Source organism: Falco punctatus, assembly GCF_963210335.1.
Source record: "Falco punctatus genome assembly, chromosome: 7".
Lineage (NCBI taxonomy): Eukaryota > Metazoa > Chordata > Aves > Falconiformes > Falconidae > Falco > Falco punctatus.
In genome coordinates this window covers 20,126,309-20,147,770 of record NC_137587.1, presented here as the reverse complement: position 1 = coordinate 20,147,770, position 21,462 = coordinate 20,126,309, and the positions used below count along the sequence as shown (strand labels likewise).

The 21,462-nt window shown below is 43.9% G+C and overlaps 1 protein-coding gene across 1 annotated transcript in view; it reads left to right on the top strand.

Moving 5' to 3' along the window:
* Positions 1–1,782: 1,782 nt before the first annotated feature.
* PLEKHH1 (pleckstrin homology, MyTH4 and FERM domain containing H1) overlaps positions 1,783–21,462 on the top strand; it is a 53,718-nt gene continuing 34,038 nt past the window's right edge. The window contains exons 1-6 of the mRNA XM_080396430.1: positions 1,783–1,912; positions 7,059–7,234; positions 12,896–12,958; positions 15,950–16,099; positions 19,158–19,241; positions 20,780–20,861. Coding sequence (XP_080252556.1) covers positions 7,094–7,234; positions 12,896–12,958; positions 15,950–16,099; positions 19,158–19,241; positions 20,780–20,861 — 520 coding nt within the window. The 5' untranslated portion in view covers positions 1,783–1,912; positions 7,059–7,093. The remainder of the gene's footprint in view (positions 1,913–7,058; positions 7,235–12,895; positions 12,959–15,949; positions 16,100–19,157; positions 19,242–20,779; positions 20,862–21,462) is intronic.

Genomic DNA, 21,462 nt, shown 5'->3' with positions numbered 1-21,462 from the left:
TGAAAGTACACTATCAATGTGAGGAAAGAGTTTACAACAAAAGTTTAATAAACAGCAGATCTTGGACCAGGCGATATCTGTGAGCCAGATAACCACACTTCAGATCTTGTTTAACTGTGTTGCTTGCAGTACTAGGAGATAATTTTGTTCAGTTCTCCTGCCTGCTTTCTCCGTAGATTGTTGCGAACCTGTTTATTTCAGACTGCGCCATTTTCGTGGGTAGTCTCAACAGAAGAGCCAAAGCACAGTTTCAGAGCATTCATGGCTCTCTCATAATCACTCAAGACATCACCTTTTTGGTGCTGCTCTTTCCCAGCAAGCCACACTCACTTTCTTGAGGAGATGAGCCCACCTTTCATGGTGGCAAAGCAGGCCATGTGAAAGGCACACGCAAACTGGCCAGGGAGATACATGTCAGCATGACTGTCATTATCCCCACTAAGGAGAGCCTCTCAGGCAAATTTTTACAGTATCTCTGACGGAAGTAATGTGCCTGATGATGGAGTAACTAACATGCAGTTGCTAAACCTGAACCAGAGTGACTCTTGCTTTGAAACACACTGATCTGAGGCCCAAAGCCCTGGGAGCATTCGGTCGTGCAGCCCCATTCTGTCTCCAGCCTCTTTTGCTTGCATGTGCCTGCCCTGGTCTGCTCAGTACCAAGGGCCGTAGCGTCGGCTCAGCCAGCCGGGGACAGCTGTGTGCACACTTGCTCCTGGCTGCCACCCTCCTTAAGTGTCAGCTCCGAGTAACACAGGTAATATATATTCATGTAAGTCAATATATATTCATATTGCTGCATGTAAAGTAGCTCAGTAAGTGGTGGCCCTGTTCCTGAATAAAATAAGTTGTGTGCTGGCAGCTATCATTAGGAATGCTCAAAGCCTCAGACCTGCTTGTTTGAGCCATTTTGTGTGAGAGATGGCCCAAGTATGTGGGGCAGGATGGTGTCCTCTGGTCAGGAGAGCCATCATTACACCAATTTGGTTTTCATCTCTAAGCTGGCACCAACCCCACACCCTGGGGCTGTCTACAACCAGTGAGGGGTGCTCCAGGGGAGGCTGGGTCGCTCCACCGGCCCCTCAGGGCTGTGGCGGGAGGTGAGGGCTGCCTGGCTGCTCCCAAAAACCACCGCTGCGCCTCAGGGCTGGGGGCGGTTTGGGAACATTGGCTCCGAAGGTTGGGAGATGGCTGCAAGGGGGATCTCAGGAGACAAGGGCCCGACACCAGCACCTGCCGGTTGGGCAGGCCCGAGGAAGAAGCCTGCAGCCGCCAGCAGCTCTGCCCAGCGGGGGCCTCCGGCGCCGACCGGCGTTTGCCCGAAGGCACCTGGCACAAGATGGCTGCCCGGCGCAGGGGGAACCGCAGCGCTCCCGGTTTGAGGGAGCGGCGGGCAGGCGCGCCGGGCGGCCGCAGGGAGCCCGGCCCGGGACGCCCCGGCAGCCCCGGCCCGTTCTCCGCAACCCCGGCCTTAGTAGAAGCCCCTGGGCCTGCAGAGCGGGTGGGGAGGCGGATGTCCCGGCCAGGGGCACAGCGCAGCAGTAGCTCCTCGCCCCGCCGGCCGCCCCAGCACCCGGGGCAGCGCTGCCCGCCCCACCTGCCTCGCCGCCGAGGCCGGGAAGGGGTTAAGAGCCCGGGGCGGGTGATGTCAGTTCCTGCGCTCCTCGGGAGGGCCGGCTCTGATATTTGAGCCGGGCTCTCCCGCTCGAAGGAGAGCGCTGGGAGAATGGAAAAGTGCTGAATGGGACAGGAGCGGCACCGGGCACCTGCCTGCCTGCCAGCCGGCGCCGCGCAGCCGCCCGCCTCACGGGCCGGCACCCCGCGGCCGCACGGGGTCCGGAGCCGCCGGACGCCGCCGGCTGCGCCTGTCACCGCCCTGCTCCGGCGGGGCGAGACCCCCGCGTCGGCCAAGGTGAGCGGGAGGGGCGGCGCTCCGCGGCCCGGGTCCCCTCCTGGCTGCCGGGGGACGTGTCTGCCGGTGGGCAGGGGACGGTGGGGGGCTGCGGAGGGCGGGTTTGTGCGGGGCTGGCTATCGTAGCCCTTCTCCCCGCCTTGACTTTCTTCGAGGCGGCGGTCCGGGGACCGACGGGAGCGTTGTGAGGGTGATGCGGTGTCATCTGTTAATTGAGTCTCGCTGGCTGAAATAAATAGGTTGGTCTTCGGGTGTGGGGCTTCGGTCCCTGAAGCTGCACGGAGGAGATGGGGGGAGGAACGGCCGGGCGAGTGGGAAGCCGCAGCCCGCGGTCCCTTCCGTGTCCCCGGTTCGCCCGCGGGTGTGAGGGGCAGTGGCAAGCCCAGGGGCGCGCTTCCCGCCTTCGGGCGCCTCCGCCGGCCGTGCCACCCGCGCTGATGCGGAGGGACAGTTCTTTTACCACTCCCCGACCCCCATCAAACCTTGCCCTTCCCACAGCTTGTCACGTTATTTCTGCCCCCTGTCCCCCTCCCCGTGCCGTGCACGTGCCAGGCCGCGCTCATGAACGAGAAAGGACTGTGTGGCTGGACGACTCCAGCGGCCTCTGGGTTAAAAAGCTGAGGGGTGAAACTGTTTATGGAGTGGAAAATTGGGTGACTTTGGGCAAGGAGTTGATTAATAGTCTGGGGTTTCCACATGGAGTTTTGTCCATTGCCCGTACTGGTGACCCTCTTGGTGTTGATGCAGTGACATGGGCAGAAATCCCACTTCCTTCACATGTTACCTTTATTACATTTCTACTGATTCCTTTTGTAGTAAGATGGTTGTAAGAAGTCAGACCAGTATTCAGCTCTGGTGTTCAGGAGGGGTCTGGTGCATTTTACTGGCAGTTGCTAAGAGCTGCACTCCTGTGCGGACTGAATCCCCTGTAACAGCCTGGGTAAAACGATTCCTGAGCTGAGGAGATGCTCTTGTTTGAGATACAGAAATACTGTTTCACTCGCTTGCACTGAGTGAACAAAGCTGCAAACACTTGCATTTATACCTGCACCTGAAAGTCTTCACATTGATTAATTGTTTTTTACTCTCAGAAGGCTTTTCAGGTGGAAATACATGAGGTCTCTGAAGTGTGGTGAATTCCAGCCTGGATCTGCCAATATCTGGGACATTGGCTTATTCTGGTCTAAACCCCCTCCAAAACCCCATGACATTCTGATGTAAATTTTATCTTTACCAGAACTACAACTGGATATGGGCACTTCAAGTAAATACATTCTTATTTATTTTGGATATAACATTTACTGTCAGAACTGTCTCTGGTGTCGATCAAAACCTACAGATATAGTAAAAACTAGAGGCAAAACCTACAGATACAGTAAAAACTAGAGGTCTCGTCTCCGCATTTAGCAGCTGGTTCAGTCATCTTTCCTTGACTTAAGTTCTAAGGAGTTTCACTGGAAGTTGTTTGATACTTAACACTGAAAATCAAGCTACTCTTTAAGAAGAGTCTGTATGCATTTAAGAATGAAGTTTTGAAAAATCTCAGCTTGGTTGAACAAAGTGTCTGCCTCCTGTTTACCAAGTTCTTAAAGAAAGAATACTTCATCTGAAAGTATCTGATCCCCAACTTCTTAATATGCCAAAAGGGGGAAAAAAGGACCACTTCTGTCTAACTATATAAATATGGTTCATATAACAGTATAAACTATTTATCTGTTATGGAAAGGACCAATATTGGGGGCAGGGTGGGGGGGAATCAAAGTACTTAGTGGATTAAGATGGTTAAGAATTACACAAAAAGGCATGTGAAATGGCAGGTCCAGTAGCAAGGATTTAAAGTCTGTCAAAATAAAGTTGATATTGTAATTCATAAAGTAAAAATAAACTGCTTACATTCAGGAGAGTGAGGGAGAAGGAATGATGTGTTTAACAGTAAATGAGAATTCAGAATAAATTCGAAGTCCTAAGTCAGGGTAAATGTGAGACAGTTTGATACAGTATTGTTCTGTGAAAAAGGGTAAGGTTTTAGCTAAAGAGAGGAAAAGCTGTAAATCTAATCTCTGGTCTTCAGAAATCAGTTAATGTGATGCCACATGGGGAAGTTACTAGCTTAAGTAGAGGAGATGGGGATTAATAGAAGATTTATAAGACAAAGAAATGACAAAAGAGAATGTGACAACACTGTGCTGAACCAGGGGCTGTTAGAAGGTAGGTATCTTACTGGGAAAGCTGGCTGACCCAGGGGATTAGTAAGGATGAGATTAATGACACAAAGTAAAACTGCACATTAGAAGTAGTAATAAAGTGGGTACGAAACCTAGGAGAGCCCTACTTAGAAACAGCAGAGGAGGAAAAGATCTGGATATACTAATCGATCACAGGGCAACCATGGGCCTGTTAAAATTTACAATGGCCTGTAGTACAGAGATTCTTGATCTTGTGGAGATTTGGCACAGACCTGTACTTTATTAATCTGTTCCAGTATCGTTGTAATGGGCCCCCTGTGCTCCCATGTCTGGCACTGGTGAAGGCAGCTGAGATTCCTCTGCTCCAGTTGCGTTGGCTTGTCTGTGAAAGTTGCCCACGAGTATAATGTGGTTGTAAAAAAAAAGCAGATGCAATCAGGTGAGGTGCGGTTCCCCAGGAGAGTGGAAAGTACTAAATGCCTTTACACAAAGCTTTGGTGAGGCTGCATGCTGCCTTTCAGGTGCAGTTGTGGTCACCCATATCTATGAAGGGGAGCAAGAAAGATGAAACCTAACTCTCTTGTATGATGTGTGCTGAAGCTGAAACAGGTGCAGAGGGAGAGTGGTGAGCTTTTCTTATGAGACTAAAAGAGCCTCTTATCTCTAGCTTTGCATAATAAGGTCTTTTAAGAGAAGCTTTTGATATCTATAAATATACCAAGATGTAAATATGAGGGAGGGAAAAAACTAGCAAAGCTGAAGGGCAATAATCTACAAGAATGAACAGATGCAAGCTGGTTATGATTATATTTATGCTGGTAATTAGAAGGCAGCTCATTAGAGGGGTGAGGTAGAACAACAGGAATAGTGGGAGCAAAACTGCCTACATGGTTCTAGGGAAAGGGCTGTGTTAATTTATGAATGGGATTATATCATGCAGTTGTCTACAGTGAGAAGGAACAGGACAATGATTCAGGACATCTGTCCTGGTCTTAAAATGCCCCATGCTGGACAGGAAGTCCAGTTCAACCAGAAATTATGGACTGTCTGAGGAAATTACTTTTGCTGTGGCATAAGCTGTGTGGTAAATCAGATTCATTCTACTTTGTGCTATTAGGGTTTATCCCATTCTTTCATGTGTCCTCTTTGGACTTGAACTCTATGAATAAAGACTAAAATCTCTTTCTGCCTGGTATGAAAGACAACAGAATTTCATCCGAGACCTGAATTACTATGTCCAGAACAGAGCTGGCTGTAAACAAACTTAGGGTGGTGTAGGATCTTTCTATGACTTCGTGTACTCTTTTGGCTTAAAAAGGACTGGTAGCACTACCTTAGAGGGGAACCCTACAATGTTGTATGTCAGAGGTAACCTGGCTAAATGCCTGGCAAGGAGCTAGGGCTAGAGATTAGATCCATGTGCTGGACTGGGCTGTCGAAAAGGATGGCCTCTGTATTTCTGTAAAGCTACTTGTAGGATACTGGTCTTTCTTCCTATCACAGGGTGTTTTCAGTGATGCAGTACCGGACGTGAGCGTTCCTTTTCCTTGTTTTACTTAAACCTACCTTCTGACCTGGGATAGTATTTCACATATCACTGGAAGGGCAGGCAGCTTGCCGCTTGGAAAACTTTCTGTTACTGAACATAGCAACCTGTGTATAAAATAACTTGCAGGTTATGTTTGTAGCTAAAGGGTATAGAAGTGTCTTCCTTAACTCGTAACAGCGGGGATATAGCTGGGTAGTGTTGTTAGCTGTGTTATGTGTACTTACACTATTATGTATACTTAAGGTAATTTGAATCTCAGGTCTCTTGCATGTAAAATATGAGCCAGATGTCCTGGCAGGTGAGTAAAACTAGGGCGACATTTTAAGCTTTCCCACTGTGCAAAGGCAGTTGTGAAGGTGGTGAGACTGGATGACTTCACCGCTTTCTCCCAAGTCTTGGTCTGTTACTTTAGTCCAAGTTCAGAAAAGCGCAAATTTTGCCTGTGAATGGGTGAGAAGTTCCTTTAAGTATGGATTTCAGTGTTTTGATGAAGCTGATGAACTAATAACTGTTCTAGCTTTGCACAACATTTGTTATTGTAGAGTAATACAGCTGGCTGCTGGACTACACACACTGAGCTGATATTATAAACCTTCTTTTGAGTGTTCATGAATGCCTGAATTTGATTAAGGACACTTATTACCTACATTTTACATACTTTGTCTTCATTGTAAAAGATATCTGAAATGTTTAAATAGTTATTGAGTAAGAAAATAAAACTACTTTAAAAACCACAGCTGTTTTCACTTTGTGGAGTTTTGTATATCTCCTGATGTCTACAAGGACTTTAGCCTATCGCGTGTTTTGTCTTCAGCCCTGGTTTATTCCTGGCTGGGATCTCTTTGTTTTAACAGAGCGATTGTTAAGATACTGTAGTATAGCTACTTTTCCACTTTTATTGTGGACTGACTATCAAGTAGTTAGCGGCTGGGAACACTTGCTTCGTACATTGCATCCTCTTAGCACAGTCTGTATGAGATAAAGCACTGGTGGCCCAAGTTAGTAACGGGTGTGTGGCGTGGAGTGAGTTACATTTAAGAGGTCTTAGTGATTTGAGAGTTTAGAGCTGTGCTGGTACAAAGAGGGCAGGAGTAAAAATACTCCTAGTCTACAGGTAGATGCTGAACAAGGCTGTAAGGATGGCAGTAAGGCTGTTTGTAGTATATACAGTGTGATGCATTAGTAAATTATTTACTTACTCTAAAGGTAAAAGTTTATTTGAATATTTATCTGTTATCCATTAAAAGAGACTTCTGGGAGACAGCAGTATCAATAACCTGGACAGTACCATTTCATTTTCTGTTTGCCAAAGAAAAGGCCTTTGTTACCACTTCTGTAAGATGGACCAAAGAAGACTAGGCATAAGGTTTGCCTGTCTAAAATATATATTTTTTCTCCTTCTCTTTTGTAGGATTTTTAGAGCACCTCGGACAACATCCCAAATGGATGATTAACTTCACAATGGCAGAACTCACAGTGGAGAGTGGCAGCTGTACGGACTGGCAAAAGCGATGCCTTGCGCTGGAGTCTCAGCTCTTCAAATTCCGTTTGCAGGCAAGCAAGATCAGAGAGCTGTTAGCTGAGAAGGTGAGACAGTGGTGGCTTCTGCTTTGTATTGAGTTATGGCACGAAAGCAAAAAGTTCCTAAACACAAAGCTATCTAGTGAAATTGTTACTTGCAGTGAGGATCTCTTCCTTGATCACAGCACGTCATTGCACTGTGCTTATCACTTGAGATATAGAGATGTGACTGACAGTGGTGTAAAGTGGCATTAGTGAAAATAAGAATTTAGCCTTGTTTACTGGAAAATCACCAGGTATTCAGACTCTACTGGAAAACACTGTACCAGCAAGATTCTGGTTATCTAAAGTGACTGAGGCAGCTGTAGAGCAAAGATGGATATTTTGGATAAGAACAGCAAGCAGGATCAGGACCTGGCTGACAATAGAAAAGCTTACAGGAGTGCAAATTATGCTGTAAAGTTAAGACTGAACAGGGGTACATGTAGTGCATAACATTGCATACCCAGTCAAAATATTCTGGGGATACTGAAGAGCAGGACCAAGATACTTTGAGATCTGCATGTTAGAAACTTGTCTGGCATTTGTGGGTTTAGAGGCATCTCCTACTAATCTTTCAAGTGCACTAAGTGAACTTGTTTGCAATCTTAAGGGAAAGGACTGGTGAATATTTGAGGGTGGTGGGTATTTCTATCATGGCATGGATTTTTGGTGGTTTTATTTACCTTCAATTGACTTGGTTTTCAATTTGAATTAAAGCTTTTTCACTAACCTCTAATTTGCATAAAATTTAAGTTTGTAGGTTGCTGTGGGGTTCCTTCTTTGTTTCAAAATGTGGCTTTCACAGTCCAGTCCAATATTGCTCAGCTATTCAGTTACAATTGGAAAGTGAGAACAGTTTCTTTCAGTCACAGTTTGCTAATGAAGTTGAAATCTTTACAACTGGCTGCAGTTTACTCCAAATGCTTTTAAGCTGTACCTGATGACAGATATGTTCTAAACTCACTTTTGCTTCATTTTGTATTATGTAACTCTTATGTGTATATTCTTCTTTGTTGGTTTTGGATGTAAAAATATCCAAATGGTATCTGCTTCAGAGTGGAGCAATTTTCATCCTTGCTTTCACTGTAATTATGTTTCCACTGATGCTGTATACTGCATGCAACATTCATTCTAGCCATCATATCTTAAGAAATCATGCGATTTTAAGCACCCTCTTCATCTTTTTGAGATAGCTGCTGAGTTGGACCTTAGTGATTACTTACCTTGGGAAACACTGGAAGCAGCTGTGAAGTCCATTTAGATGACGTTGTATTAAAAAAAACCCAAACACAACAGTATGGATGTGGTGCAGATTGGTAAAGTTAACCAGTACTCATGCAATACTTCACATTTGCTGCATTACGGAATATGTGGCCCATGGTTTATTAACTTCTGTTTTGAGAAACTTCCTGACTACCCATCTACAAAAACAACAAAAAAACCACAACCCACCTATCAGACTTTCTTTTTGGAGAACAGACTTGTCAAATCTTTTGACTGTCTCTTCGGGGAGGCTTGTGGGCTGTGGCAGAGCATGAAATTTTCATCTGCTTTAGGGGTTTCTCAAGGAAAGGGCCTGACTGCCATTAATCCAGCCTTTCTGTCGAAGCGATGTTCCCTTTGTTAAGAATAAGGAGCAGTTTGGTTCAGTGATCAGGTTACTCTGTAACTACTTGTACAGCCCTGTCCCAGGCTTACTTGAAGGGTCAAAGAGCTAGCAGGTCTGCAATTCCTGCTCTGAATGTCATGTTGGGAGAGCCTTGGGGACTGTGGGGCAGCTCTGGCAGGCTGTCCTGATGCAGGTGGACTTGAGGTGCCAGAGCAGGTGCTCAGCACACAATGCTCACATTGAATACTACTGCTGGGAAGTGTTCTGTGCCTCAGGTTCCCAAATGCTCTGCAATTACTTGATCACAGACCCTCCTTACCTCCTTCTCTGTTGCCACAGGGCTCCCCAGTAGTCACAGCAACAGGGGCTCCTGTCCATGCTGCATCCTTCTCCCCTTCAGATGGGTAGTGATGCTAAACTGAAGGAAGTGCATGCTTTGTATATAGTGATGCCAGCTCCAGGGATTTTTAGCATGGATTTTATAGCACTTGTGATTTAATTTTTTTTTCTTATAGTTCTATCTGTGAGAATGTAGAGATTCAGACATACTGGAGAGAGTACTGCACTTCCAAAAAACATTTGGGGGGTGGGGGAGAAGATCTTGAAAAATGTGAAGTGGGCTCAGTTTGAAGCTGTGTTGCCCATCTGGGGTGATCCTCTGATACAGTTTACAGCAACAGGAAAAAAAAAAAGTGGTTTTGCCAGTGAAAGTGAAGAGCGATGTTAACAGTGGTGTGATACTTGCTCACCAGCTAGGTTGTCTCAGAGGTCTGGAAGCTACTGATTGAAAGGCTTGAAAACCTGATCCCCCAGTCTTAAATTAGTCTCTATAACCAACCTTTCAATTTTAAAGCAGATACTATTGTTTTAACTCACAAAAAAACCCAGCCCAACCACTCATGCCTGGCATCAGTAATACAATGTGCGCTAACAGTTTAAATACTACAGATTTTGAAAATCCGCTTAGATTGAATAATCTAGATCACGGTTCAGAACATGAGGAATTTAAAACCCAACAGTTTAACTGCCAGTGCCCTAGTTCACATGGTGTGAACTTCCACATTGGTAGCCCAGTCTCAGCTGTTAAGCAGTGCCACCCAAGCTGTGGAGAGCCTGGCTGTGAGTCACTGTGACAGAAGGACCTCAGCCCCTGGCCTCCAAGACGAAGCTCTGCAATCCTGCTGGACTCCTGGAGGGTGTGAGACCCCTGGGTCCTGCCTTGTGGACAGTGGCAGGGATCTAGTCTCTTGGGAAGCAGGCAGTTTCCACTCTAACTTTCTTGTACATGCACAAAGAAAAAGATACTCCTCTGTTGGTGAGTGACATAGCAAGCCGTTGCCTTGGCAGCAAGTTGACCTGGTTAGGAGTGAGCTCTGGAAGGGAACAACAGGAGGAAAATGAGGCTGAGACATGCAGGAACTTTTTTCACTCAATTTAGCATGTTCTGAGCCATCAGGAGAGGGCAAGCCTCTGTGAATGAATGGTTGATAGGAGGATCTTCTGCAGCATTTAGAAAGGCCATCTGGGTAGCTTTTAACCTGCTTCTGTCTTAATTCAATAAACAATGACCATTTGGGAAAAGCCTCTTTTGTCTCATGCAAGCATGGCTATACAGCTGGGCTTGTTTCTCTCCATACAAGCTGTCTGGGCTAATGTTTGGGAGAAGAGTTGAATTTGGCTTGGTCACTAAGTTTTTTTATGTGACCCGGGACAAGTTGCTTAGTAGCATTTGTCAAAGTATAAAGCATTTTTAACGAAAGGACCCACGTAGATATCAAGCATTATTAGTAATTCATTGAAGGACTTGAAAGAGCCTTACAAGCATGGACATATTAAATCCGAACATACTCCGGTGAGACAGCTGACACTGGGGATGGGTGAAGTAATCATTCTGTGTACATGAGAAACACAGCAGTTATTTAACAGTTCATAGTAGGACAACCCCAGCAATGTAGTACAGGAAGTTAAGAAATGTATAAGTTCATTTAGGGCTACAGAGGGGATTAGGGTGACAAAAGTAGTTGATTGAACTGGAACTTAGCCAGGTCACCTTGCTTGCATAGGAAGTTTCATAACTTTTTGGCGATGAGGAATGATCCCAACATACATTCTCTGTCCTGATCAGGATCCAGGACTGCTAGCAATGTGAAGCAAACTGTCATGAGTCACATGGGACATGTTTTTCAGTTGGAACAGTGCTGTCTTCTTAAAATAACATGAATCTTCCATGGAGACTGCCCACCTTGTGGAGGATTGAGTTATTAGTCTAAAAGGATAGATAGCCTTTGGGAAAAGGCTCAGAGATTCATCTAAAGTCTGTGCTGGTAATGTAGACACTGTCAATTCATCAGGAAATTAGCACAGGCCATTGATTCTGAAGCTGGTCATAAAAAGCCTTTGTTTCACAAGGTGTATTATGTCTCCAGTTAGCATCTGTCTTTCATCCTTATAATTTGCTGCTACCTGTCTATGGTATGACTATCCAGAGATTAATGCATGGGTAGATCACTGTTCCTAATGGACACAGGCTCATGTGGTAACCCAGACCACTGCTGCTAGTGTTAGATTGCCTTGATCTCAGTCTCTAAAACTCTTAAGAGATCAGGTCCTTTGGTCAGAGCAGTTTTGGCTGGCTGTGCAATTTTCTGTGGCATCTCTCTGTTCCTCTGCCGAAGAAGTGTCCTTGATTTGAACATTAAGCTCCATAGGCTGTGCTGTCCTTGATTGCTTTACTGAAAAAGCATACCTGAGATGTATCATGCTAAATATGGCACTTCCTGATTGTCATGGTTTGAATTTGTCATGGCGTGGCTTTTTTAGTTATATGACCCTTGATGTGTCTACATATATGTACCTTTCTGATATGTTTGTCAATAAGTGACAGTTTGCTCTTATGATCAGTGTGTATGTACAAAAAGGAGAGTTGCCTTGTTGCCATCTGAAGGAAGGGAAATGGAAGCACAGGAATGCTGTCATCTCCATTCTGGGTGATCCACCTAAGAGGAGTAAGTCACATTTTCAGAAGTATTGGCTTGGTCCTCGTAGTGATCAACCTGGATACTTGGCTCCAGTGCTTTATCAAGAATCAGTAATGCATTGGAGAGAAAAGAAGCTCAGTTCCCCTTATAGTTTTTCTGCTTGAAGCATGGTTCTTTTAATCTTCTGAAGCTGCCTCTATGTTGTTCCTTCATTAGTAAAACACAAGTAAACGCTGGAAACTCTGAAGCATTCCTCAAATTTTACAGTTTAGCGGATGAAACTTAGTGTCACTGCCTTAATATTACTGGGCTTAAATCTGAGACTCGTCAAAGTAGGGCAGGTGGTAGAAGATAACTTTGCAAACATTGAATGAGATCTTTAGTTGCTATTTAAAAAAGATGACTTGGCTCTAACTGTAAGTTGTTAGGGGAATCCCACGTACTGAGAATGAAGTGATGTACGTACATTTAGAGTACAATTCTAGTCAGTGTCCTTTGACTTCAATAGCAGCAATACTCAGATAAAGAATCACAGAATGGTCAGTTTGCAAAGCTTTTTAAAATTAAAAGAAGCATAGGAAAATTAAGATCATTGTTAATCTTGTCAGTTATGAGACTGGTGGTTTTGAAGGCAAAGCAAAAGTATTTGTTGGTTATTATGTGGCATCATAAAGAACCTGCTGTGAGCTTTCCAAGACGTGTTCATTTTTACTTGCCAATGTAAATGAATCCTGGCTGAAATAAAACCGGGAAAGAATGGCACACTGTAGACAGGCTTCTTGCAGGGACAGCCCATGGTGTGTAAATTGTGGAGATGGGGTCAAGACTTTGAGACTATTCCCTTGACCCGTGTAATAAATGATGAAGCACACTAATGAGAAAACAGTTCCGGTAAATTCCAAGTAGGGCAGAAGACTGGAAAAGGTCAAAGGCTTTTTCTCCTGGTCAAAGCTGTGCAGTTAACCCAAAAGATGCCAAAGATCTGTAGACCTGTACAAGAAATGAAAGATTCCTGAGTAAAACAGGTGAATTTCCAGGTGATATTAACTTTTACTTCTTTATTCCCCCCTTTCCCCTCCTTTTCTTCTGGCTCTGAAGATGCAGGAATTGGAACAGAGAGTGATAGAAGCAGAGCAAAGAGCTGAGGAAGCAGAGAAACAGGTAAGAGATTCTCTTATGATTGCTGTGGTACAAGCTAGCAGTAACTTACTCTGAATTCCCTCTAGTCTAGCATACAGACAGCTCTCTGCAGTGCTGTGCTTTGTTAGGGAAATACTGATTTACAGTGGTGAATGGATTTTCTGGTCTACTTCCCAGGCTTTGAGCCTGAGCTATGAACAGGTACCTAAATGTGTTCCACCCTAAGTGAAAACCAGCACCGTATATTTACTTCGGCTTCACAGCCTTTACCCCCTCATACAGGGTAGGCATGCTTGGTTATGGCAAAGTAAGGGGATATCGTACTTCAGGATTAAAGCATGGAGATACAGCTGTCTGGCACGTCCTCAGGAAACAAACGCTTAAGAGTATTGGTAAGGATTTATCTACAAGTAGAGAAAGTTCTGTGAAGGAAGTAAGGGTGTGTGTCTGCAGAACCTATCAGCTGTTCTGGATTTTCATTTTAGTAATTACTGTTCTGGCTTAGGAGCCCATGGAGAAAAACAGTAAGAGCTGGATTCCTTGCACATTACTGTAATCATCTAAAAATTAGGCATGTTGTCCAAGATAGTCCTTCTGTGCTTCTTCAATAATGGAGAAGGGTGGAGGGAGAGACTTCAGCTTGTGAACAGGTTACAAATAATAGACTTTGGGGAAGCAGAGTCTGCACTGTAAGGAGTATTATAAAAACAAGAGCCAGGAAGGGCCAGGTGATCTGAGCTCCTGCATCACTGCAGACTGCTGCTGAAGAGAAGGTTTGAAGTGAACCAGCTCCCTCCAGTTGGACAAAAGCTGCAGGACAGAGCATTGAGTTGGAGACTGAAGCACAGAACTAAGCCATGCATGATGGCCAAGAATGGCTGTCAAAGATGACTTCAGTAGTGAAGGGCTGAATAGGCAGTGTTCTAAGCACTGGGGAACATACTGCCTAGGAATCAAGAATTTGAAGTACCTAGTAAGGTATTCTGTCTGCAGAATGTGCTATTCCATGCCAGTTTGATATTACATCAAGATTTTTTTTCTGACCAGCTTAAATATAGGAAAGATGCTATGCCTGGTCACTGTGCTATGATCTCTATGCTAGATCAGCAACTGCTTGTCAAGAAGAGTTGTTCTTGAGAGTGGTAAGTCCATGTGCAGCCAAGACAGGCAAAGGTAACATTGTCGCTGTGACAGCACCAGCAGGAAATGTGGTTGTTGCCATAGGCCAGTGGAGGAGGCTTCATACCAGCAGACACATCAATGTTAGGTATAGAGTGTCCATGATATGGTAAGGTGTGATGACGGTAAGGGAGCAGATGGAGAGCAAGTCAAATCCAGGTCAGAGAATGGGCAAGAAAGGGAGAACTTGTCTGGGAAGGTATAGGAAAAATGAGGGTTGCCTTCAATAACTTGCCACCAGCAGTTCTGTAGCTGTGCATTGGCAGGTCCTAAAGACTAGCAACCCTCAAAGTTTGCCATTCCAGCAGCCATACCAACATCCAGAGGTAAGTGTTCCTAGAGAAATACTTCATTGCTGCCTGACAGCCTGGAGAAGTGACAGCATAGGAGTAGGACCATTCCTTTCCACTAACAAGTATATTCACTGTGAATGAGAAGCAGCTGACAAATGAGGGCTCCACATCAAGTGCAAAATCCCTTGTTATCTTTCTCTCCAGGAGTCTGAGGGGTTGGATTTGTTAATTCAATGGGCTCCCTGTAGCTGCCAACCTCAATTAAGTGAATCACATGTTTGCAGTCCCCTCTCTGAGCCTCTAGTACAGAGTCAGCATTTGGGCATCAGACAGAAGGGAGGGGCCATTTCTTTTTACTATAATCACCCTAAACTCTAATGAAAACACATCCGACTCAGCAGGCTTTGTTTTCTGGCTCGGATGTTGGGTGCCTACCTTTTTGATTCAGTTATGAGGAAGAGGCAGTTTGCTTCTCTGCCTAATGCAGGCAGACAGGAGGACAAAACACAGCTTCTACAAGTATGAAGTGTAGGCTGCTCAGCAGAGCATGAGTAACTGTTGCACAGACTTTGTGAAGTGCTCAGATCATTGCCTGCATTCTACCTTCCTGGTTCCAAACTCCTGCCAAATGAACGGTATCTGGAGTTGGTTTCGTTGCAGGTTTTGTGTCTCTGGGATGTGTTGGAGCCAGATGCTTTCCCATCATCAAATGCTGCATTTAGCAGGTTTGAGTTAAGTTGATGGAATTCCATTCACCTTCAGAAATGAAGTCTTATAAGCCACTGCAATATTAAGAGACACAGGTTTTGAAGAAAGCAAAGAAGTTTTAAAAACTTGCTGAAAAACTGAAAGGCTTCAGCAGCATCTAGGTTTCAGTGCATTGGAACTTTGTAGTGAAGGAGCATTATGCTGGTGCTTCTCCTGCTGAGATGAACAAGTGTTGGCACTGGTAGGAGCTCAAAGATAGGCAAAGCTTCTGAAATATCTAACGTGGTAACTCCTTAGCAGGTCCGGTGAAAAGACTTGTCAGAAAGCCAGAAGTTGCTAAAACATTGTCTAAGCTGGGGATAGGAGGAAAAAGGAACTCTGTATTACATTTCCCTGTAGACATCTTGATCTGAAGCAAACGGCCAGGGTTTTGTGGTGTATACCTGGTAGTGAATAAAGTAAAAAGGTGACCACAGTATTGCGAAGGAGGAAAATGTGGTGTACCTTGCCCATATGTCTCTGTAGACTATAGTGCCTATATGGTTTCCTTGACTAATGGTGTGCAAATATTTTACAGTCCACAGTGTGTTTATCTGTTCACAGTTTAGTTTGCATCTGTTACTGCTTCAGCAGTACAAATGAATGGCCAATATTCTATTCAGAAATATGGATATAAACTAAGTGTGACCTGAAGAGTTTTTTATTTTCTTCTTTTGCCAACTTCAAAAATATGAAACCCACAAATAGTCTCATTAGGGCCCTACCACTACACAGGCAGCTTCTTAATTTGCATTATTTTGGTGGTTTTCTCTCTCTCTGATTGTCATTACAGGTCAGAGTTATGGAAGAGAAGATAAAACTAGCCAACATGAAGACCAGTGAATCGGACAGCACTCTGCAAAGGAAATGTCAGGAGCTGATGGGCACAGTGCAAGGAAAGGAAGATCTGATCAACAGATTGGAGACACAGCTAGCAAAACAGGTAAAGATGTTTTCTACAGGGAGATCTGTAGCTTTCGTGAGTTGGAGGGTCTCTGTAATGTATGTTTCAAAGGTATGGACTATATCTTATTACTTAATTAGCCTCTCACTTGCCTTCAGCTCAGCTGTAAAAAGTTGTCCTGCCCAGTGCAAGGCCTTCTCCTCCCTTTCTCTTTTATACAAAAGCATTCATTCAGCCTCAGTAGCCCTTGTCCCTTCATTATAGGAGACCAGTGTCCTTAATGGACTTCCTTATGTTAGTGCTGAGTCAATGCTGAGACCCTGAATTGTAATGCTAAGGTCTGGTCACAGTATTTCTCTGGCTTCCTAGCATATAGATTGCTCTGCAAAATCATTATGTAGCCATCTCTGACTTGACTCATCCTGCTTTTTGGGAAGGGACTTTCCCAGTCTTCAGCAATCCTTTAGCATAGTTCATCTCTTATCAGATGTCCTCATCAAAAAAGAGCAGCTGTCTCCCAGTAAGGATAGTTCTTAGTATGTTCCATTCTCGCTTGGTGCAAGAAAGCATCTGCATCTACAGGAGGACTTATATTTCAGCTCTAGTAAAGGCCTTACCCGGTGGTCTTTATAACACGAGTAATGAAGTATTCTTTTATGTTGTATATAAGAATATAATGTGTATATATAAAGTTAATTAATTTTAAATGGAAATGGCTCGTTAAAATATTGCACACAAAAAATAAACTTTTCCATTTGAGTTGCATTTTACATTTAACTAATCACCTGTTTCAAGGGGAAAAAAAAAAGTCCAGACAGCTTACCCTTACTGAGACCAAGTATAGTGTGGTGGTCTGGCATCAGGTCTTTGTAGTACTCTTGAATTTCAGGTCACTTCCCCAGGTCAGCTTGCTCAGGCAGAATGTACATGAAGTTTCTGCATTTTGGAGAAAGGAGGTGTTCAGAAGGAGCTACAACAGTGATCGAAGTCTGGAAGCAGCTCTTCCAATTGAAGGTGGAAGAAATTCCAATTTAGCCAAAAATGTGAGGTGTGATTTGATGAAAATCAACAAATATAAATGGGAAAAATATTAGAATGTTTCGGGTTTTTATTCTAGTGACAAGAGGCAAAATGAAATTTTAGAAATCAAAGCCAAAGCTGGACAATTTCAGACAAGAAACACTGTTTATCAGGGTTACAAGTTTAGTTTCAGAATGGGGTGGGATGGTGGCAGCACTGGAAGGTCATTAAGGGTTCCTGTAAGGGATCCTGTTTGTTTTCACTGGGTTGGGGAAAGCTGTGGAGTTCAGAGCATTAATACTAGAACACTGAGGTGGTGTCTGGACCATACGATAGTACGGGACACAAAGAATCTCTGCCTCTGGGCCTTAAAGCACAATAACTACATCTACAGGTGCTGTGCCTGAGTGAATTGGCTCTGCTTGGAGGCAGGGCTTACTAAGCGCTGTGACAGCGCTGTTGTTATGTGACTGTTCTACTTTAGGCCCTAAATAAAATCTTGACTTGCACTTCACTGTGTCGCATAGCAATATTCTGAATCTTTTACATCTTTGTCCCTGATCTGAGACAATTCTAGGTTATTAGGAATTCAAAGGCATTACTTTGATATGGATATTCAGAGGACTAGGACAGATCAACTGTATGTGCCAGATATTTCAGAGCAGTAGGCATGTCCAGTACTCTGACTACAGCAAAGCCTGGTACCTGATTAGCAGCACATACAGCCATATTCAAGGAGAAGAACTAATGTAAGTCCTCATCCTGAAGCATTAGATTTGATTTATTTTCTTATGCTTAACCACAAATGTTACTGCTACCCGTAATGTTGCCAAGGTATATTTTAAAGTCAGAAAATGTATTTGAGTAAGAGCTTTTAAATGTGCAGCTGTGGTGACGAATAGCATGTGATGATTTGAAAGCAATGTGAAGATGTAGAGAATTTCCTGCAGTCTACTGTGTATTTATATGGTATTCATTAAGTGAACTTACACTCTTCAGTGTGAAAAACTTAAAAAGGGAGGAGAGGAAGCACTGACATTTTTATTATCATAATTACTGGTATTTGTTGACATTAAAACAAAAAATCTGGCAGGGAAACCACCAACTGCTATCAGAAAATATTACCTGTGTCCACTTGAGAAACCAAGGCTGAATGTGCCATACAGAGTGTATTCCCCCTCCCTTGCTCCTGGAACTGAATTCTCCTTGTAGTTGTTTAAATCATTATGTAGATAGACTTTTCAGTGACATTGTTTCTGATGAAGCCACACAGATGAACGGAAGGCTTCAGGTAATTGTGGTATCAACACAGATGCAAAAATGATGTTGTAGCAATATTGCCCAAGCAGATACTTGGGGGGAAAAAATGTTCATTGTGCAAATCAGCAGTATTCCCATAACATTTCTGTGTGGACTAGAACCTGTTTTAATGGATATGTAAGCATACAACCATTTACACAATCTCAAAACCTCCTAGTATGTCTTAGCCTTTCAAGGTCAAGTTTTGGAGATTTTTTTACTCTGTCTGCTGTTTTTTTTTAATATACTTTCTCAATGAGAATATTGTATGTGTTAAATACATTGTTGGTGTTAGTTTCCATCTCTTGAACCTTTAAAGTCTATACTCTACACCTGTGCAATTGAATCAGTGTTTTATAAATCACTTACAGGCACTGCTTAGTTCTTATTAACTTCAGCCAACTCGGGGAGGCGGGGGGACAGGGCTGGAGGAACACTATGGATGCTCAACAGTAATATTACAAAACCATCTAAAAGAGGAAAAGTTGCAGACTGTACTGAAAAGGAACTGTAGTAGGTGGGCAATCATTACCTGAGCTGCTGGATTTTGCTGTTGCACAATAAACCCTTGAAACAACCATTTGAATTTGATGCCAGTGACCCTGTTAGACAACTTAGAGCTTGATATTTTCAGAGGCCAGCTAAATAATAATATCCAAATAGCAGTCTTAAATCTTACATCTGGAATGGGAACTTCAGTGTTTAAGTCCTGATGCAGTAACTTCCTGAGAACAGTTAGTCGTACTCTTCTAATGCATCTAATCTTTCTTTGGCACAGAAACAGCTGAGGACTGAGGAAGCCAAAATTGTTCAAGAGAAATCTGCTAAGATCAAAGAGTGGGTAACACTTAAGCTGAGAGAGGTGAGTCTTGCTGCTTGTGAGTAAATACAGTGGCTGCACTGCCAGTGGGCTTCTGTGTAGGACAGCAGTCTGAGGACAGTCAGTCTGCCACAGGCTTTCTGCTTGTTTGGCCCTATGCACACGCAGTTGCAGAGCTAGGGTCGTCCCTTTTACTGAGGGCTGTGGGCAAACTATAAATGACTGAAGTCACTAATGCCCAAAAGCAGCCTCTGAAGATGGTAAACTACTCATAGGTAGCTTTTACCTAGCTTTACTCTGCCTCTCCTTGTTTTCTCTGGGTGTGGGTTCTATCTTTTTTTCCTGACAAAGCAGCTGTGACACAAACACATGCCCTTTGCTCTTCCTTAATTTGCCATCTCTGACTAATGCTGTTTTCCTACTGCCCAGCATTTTCTTATGTGTAACTTCTCCCTCCTGTCCATCCTGTGGACTTACGCCTCTATCTGGGCCTAAGTCAATACCCTCTAGGGAAACTGATAGTAATGGTGGGTCAGCATGCAGTTCTAAAGATGCAGTAATAGTTTACAACTGGGAGTGGGGCTATTGGGTCTTTCCCTTTTGTTCCAAGTTAAAGCCATAGATTTTCTTGTATATGCCAGAAAGGGGATTTGTTGGAGTTAAAAGAAGCAGTCTGTGGGCACTGTGTTATGATGTGACTTTGTAATCTTGTTAGATTGCCTAGATAATTCACTGAGCTGCTGTGCTTCTCTTCCACTTTCCTATATGAGAAAACTTGTGGTGCATCTACATTACTAACTGGTGCAGCACGAAGGGGTTGACCTGGTGTGACCTGCTGTGAATCCAGGACCATACATTCATACTGTGTCTTTATTGGCAGAGAAGTTTGTGCCAGATGCTGATTCTAGGTGCATACTGTGTACAAGTGGACCACTGCCACTGAAGGACTCTGCATCTGTGGCAAATTAGTTGTTCTAGACAGCCCCACAGGTGCAATTAGATTCCGTCAAGAGGAAAGCCTCTTCGGGCACACCACTGCTGTGTTTCAGGATGTGTGCTGAGACACTTCAAGCAAAGACGTAAGGCAGATTTGAAAAGAATCACTTGTGCGATAATTGCAAATGTAAATACACCCTTAATGTTGATTTGGGTTTTTTATTTTGGTCCTCTGGATCCAGGGCATCTCCTTTTACCACACAGAATGTTGGGGGGGGGGGGGGGGGGGGGCGCGGAATGCTCCTTCTGGGTAACTTTTTTTTCATTGTCTCTTTCATGACAGTTATTTCTGGAACAGGAGTAAACGATGAACAATTGCAGGGAAGGAAATAAAAAGACCTATTTGAGAAGTGTGAATAGTATATACAGAGGCTATTATGAAAGCACAGCAAAATGTTTAAGTGGGTTGTCCAGCGGAGCTGCTGGGTAGAAGGATTTCAAGGTGACTGGTAGAATTACCCACTCCTTTTTCCTTTTCCTGTTAAGACATTTGAATGTAATAAAGATGAAGACATATTCTGTATAGTGGAACACATGCGCACACACTTTTGCATTATTTTCTGGTTTTTATTGTTGTTTCCTAGCTTGAGCTAGAAAATTTCCACCTGAAAAACTGTAATCAGAGGCTGATGGAGCAAATTGAAGCCCTTCAAGATACATTGCAAGGTAAATGAGCTCACCTGGTGTTGTAGCCTAGTAACCACCACAAGAGTGGATGTCAGCATTCTTGGGTCATATTCTTAGCTTGGTCAAAAATTAGCACTTGTCACAGTGAACAAGCAGTAGAATTATTCTGTTCCTCAGTGAGTCTATTTTTAAAATAGGAATAACGTTGCTTACCTGCCTTAAACTCTTAATTGGTTTCCCATCAGCAATTGAGTACAGACTTCATTTGTTGTAGAGTCTGCTTTAGCCATTAAAATAAGCCACTGAGCTCCTGAATTAGCAGCACTTACTGAAATACATAGCAAAACTCTCCATTTGCTTCAGTGGTGCAGAGTAGAAGTCCCTGAGGTATTTCACTTTACCTCCACATGCAAATTATCCTTATCCCCACAGAACTTCTGCTGGCATATGAGCTGAGTAACTGAAGACTGAATGGGCTAAGGCAGCAGCTGTCTAGTCTGCCTTTAGAAGCTGGGTTCCTTGGTGCTATTGGGTTGCGTTCGAGAAAGCTGCTTATGGTGCTTGTGCTTTTGTGGTTCTTGTTTGGGGGATAGATGGAACACTTTGGTCTTGAGGGTTTGAAATCAGCACCCTTCATTGC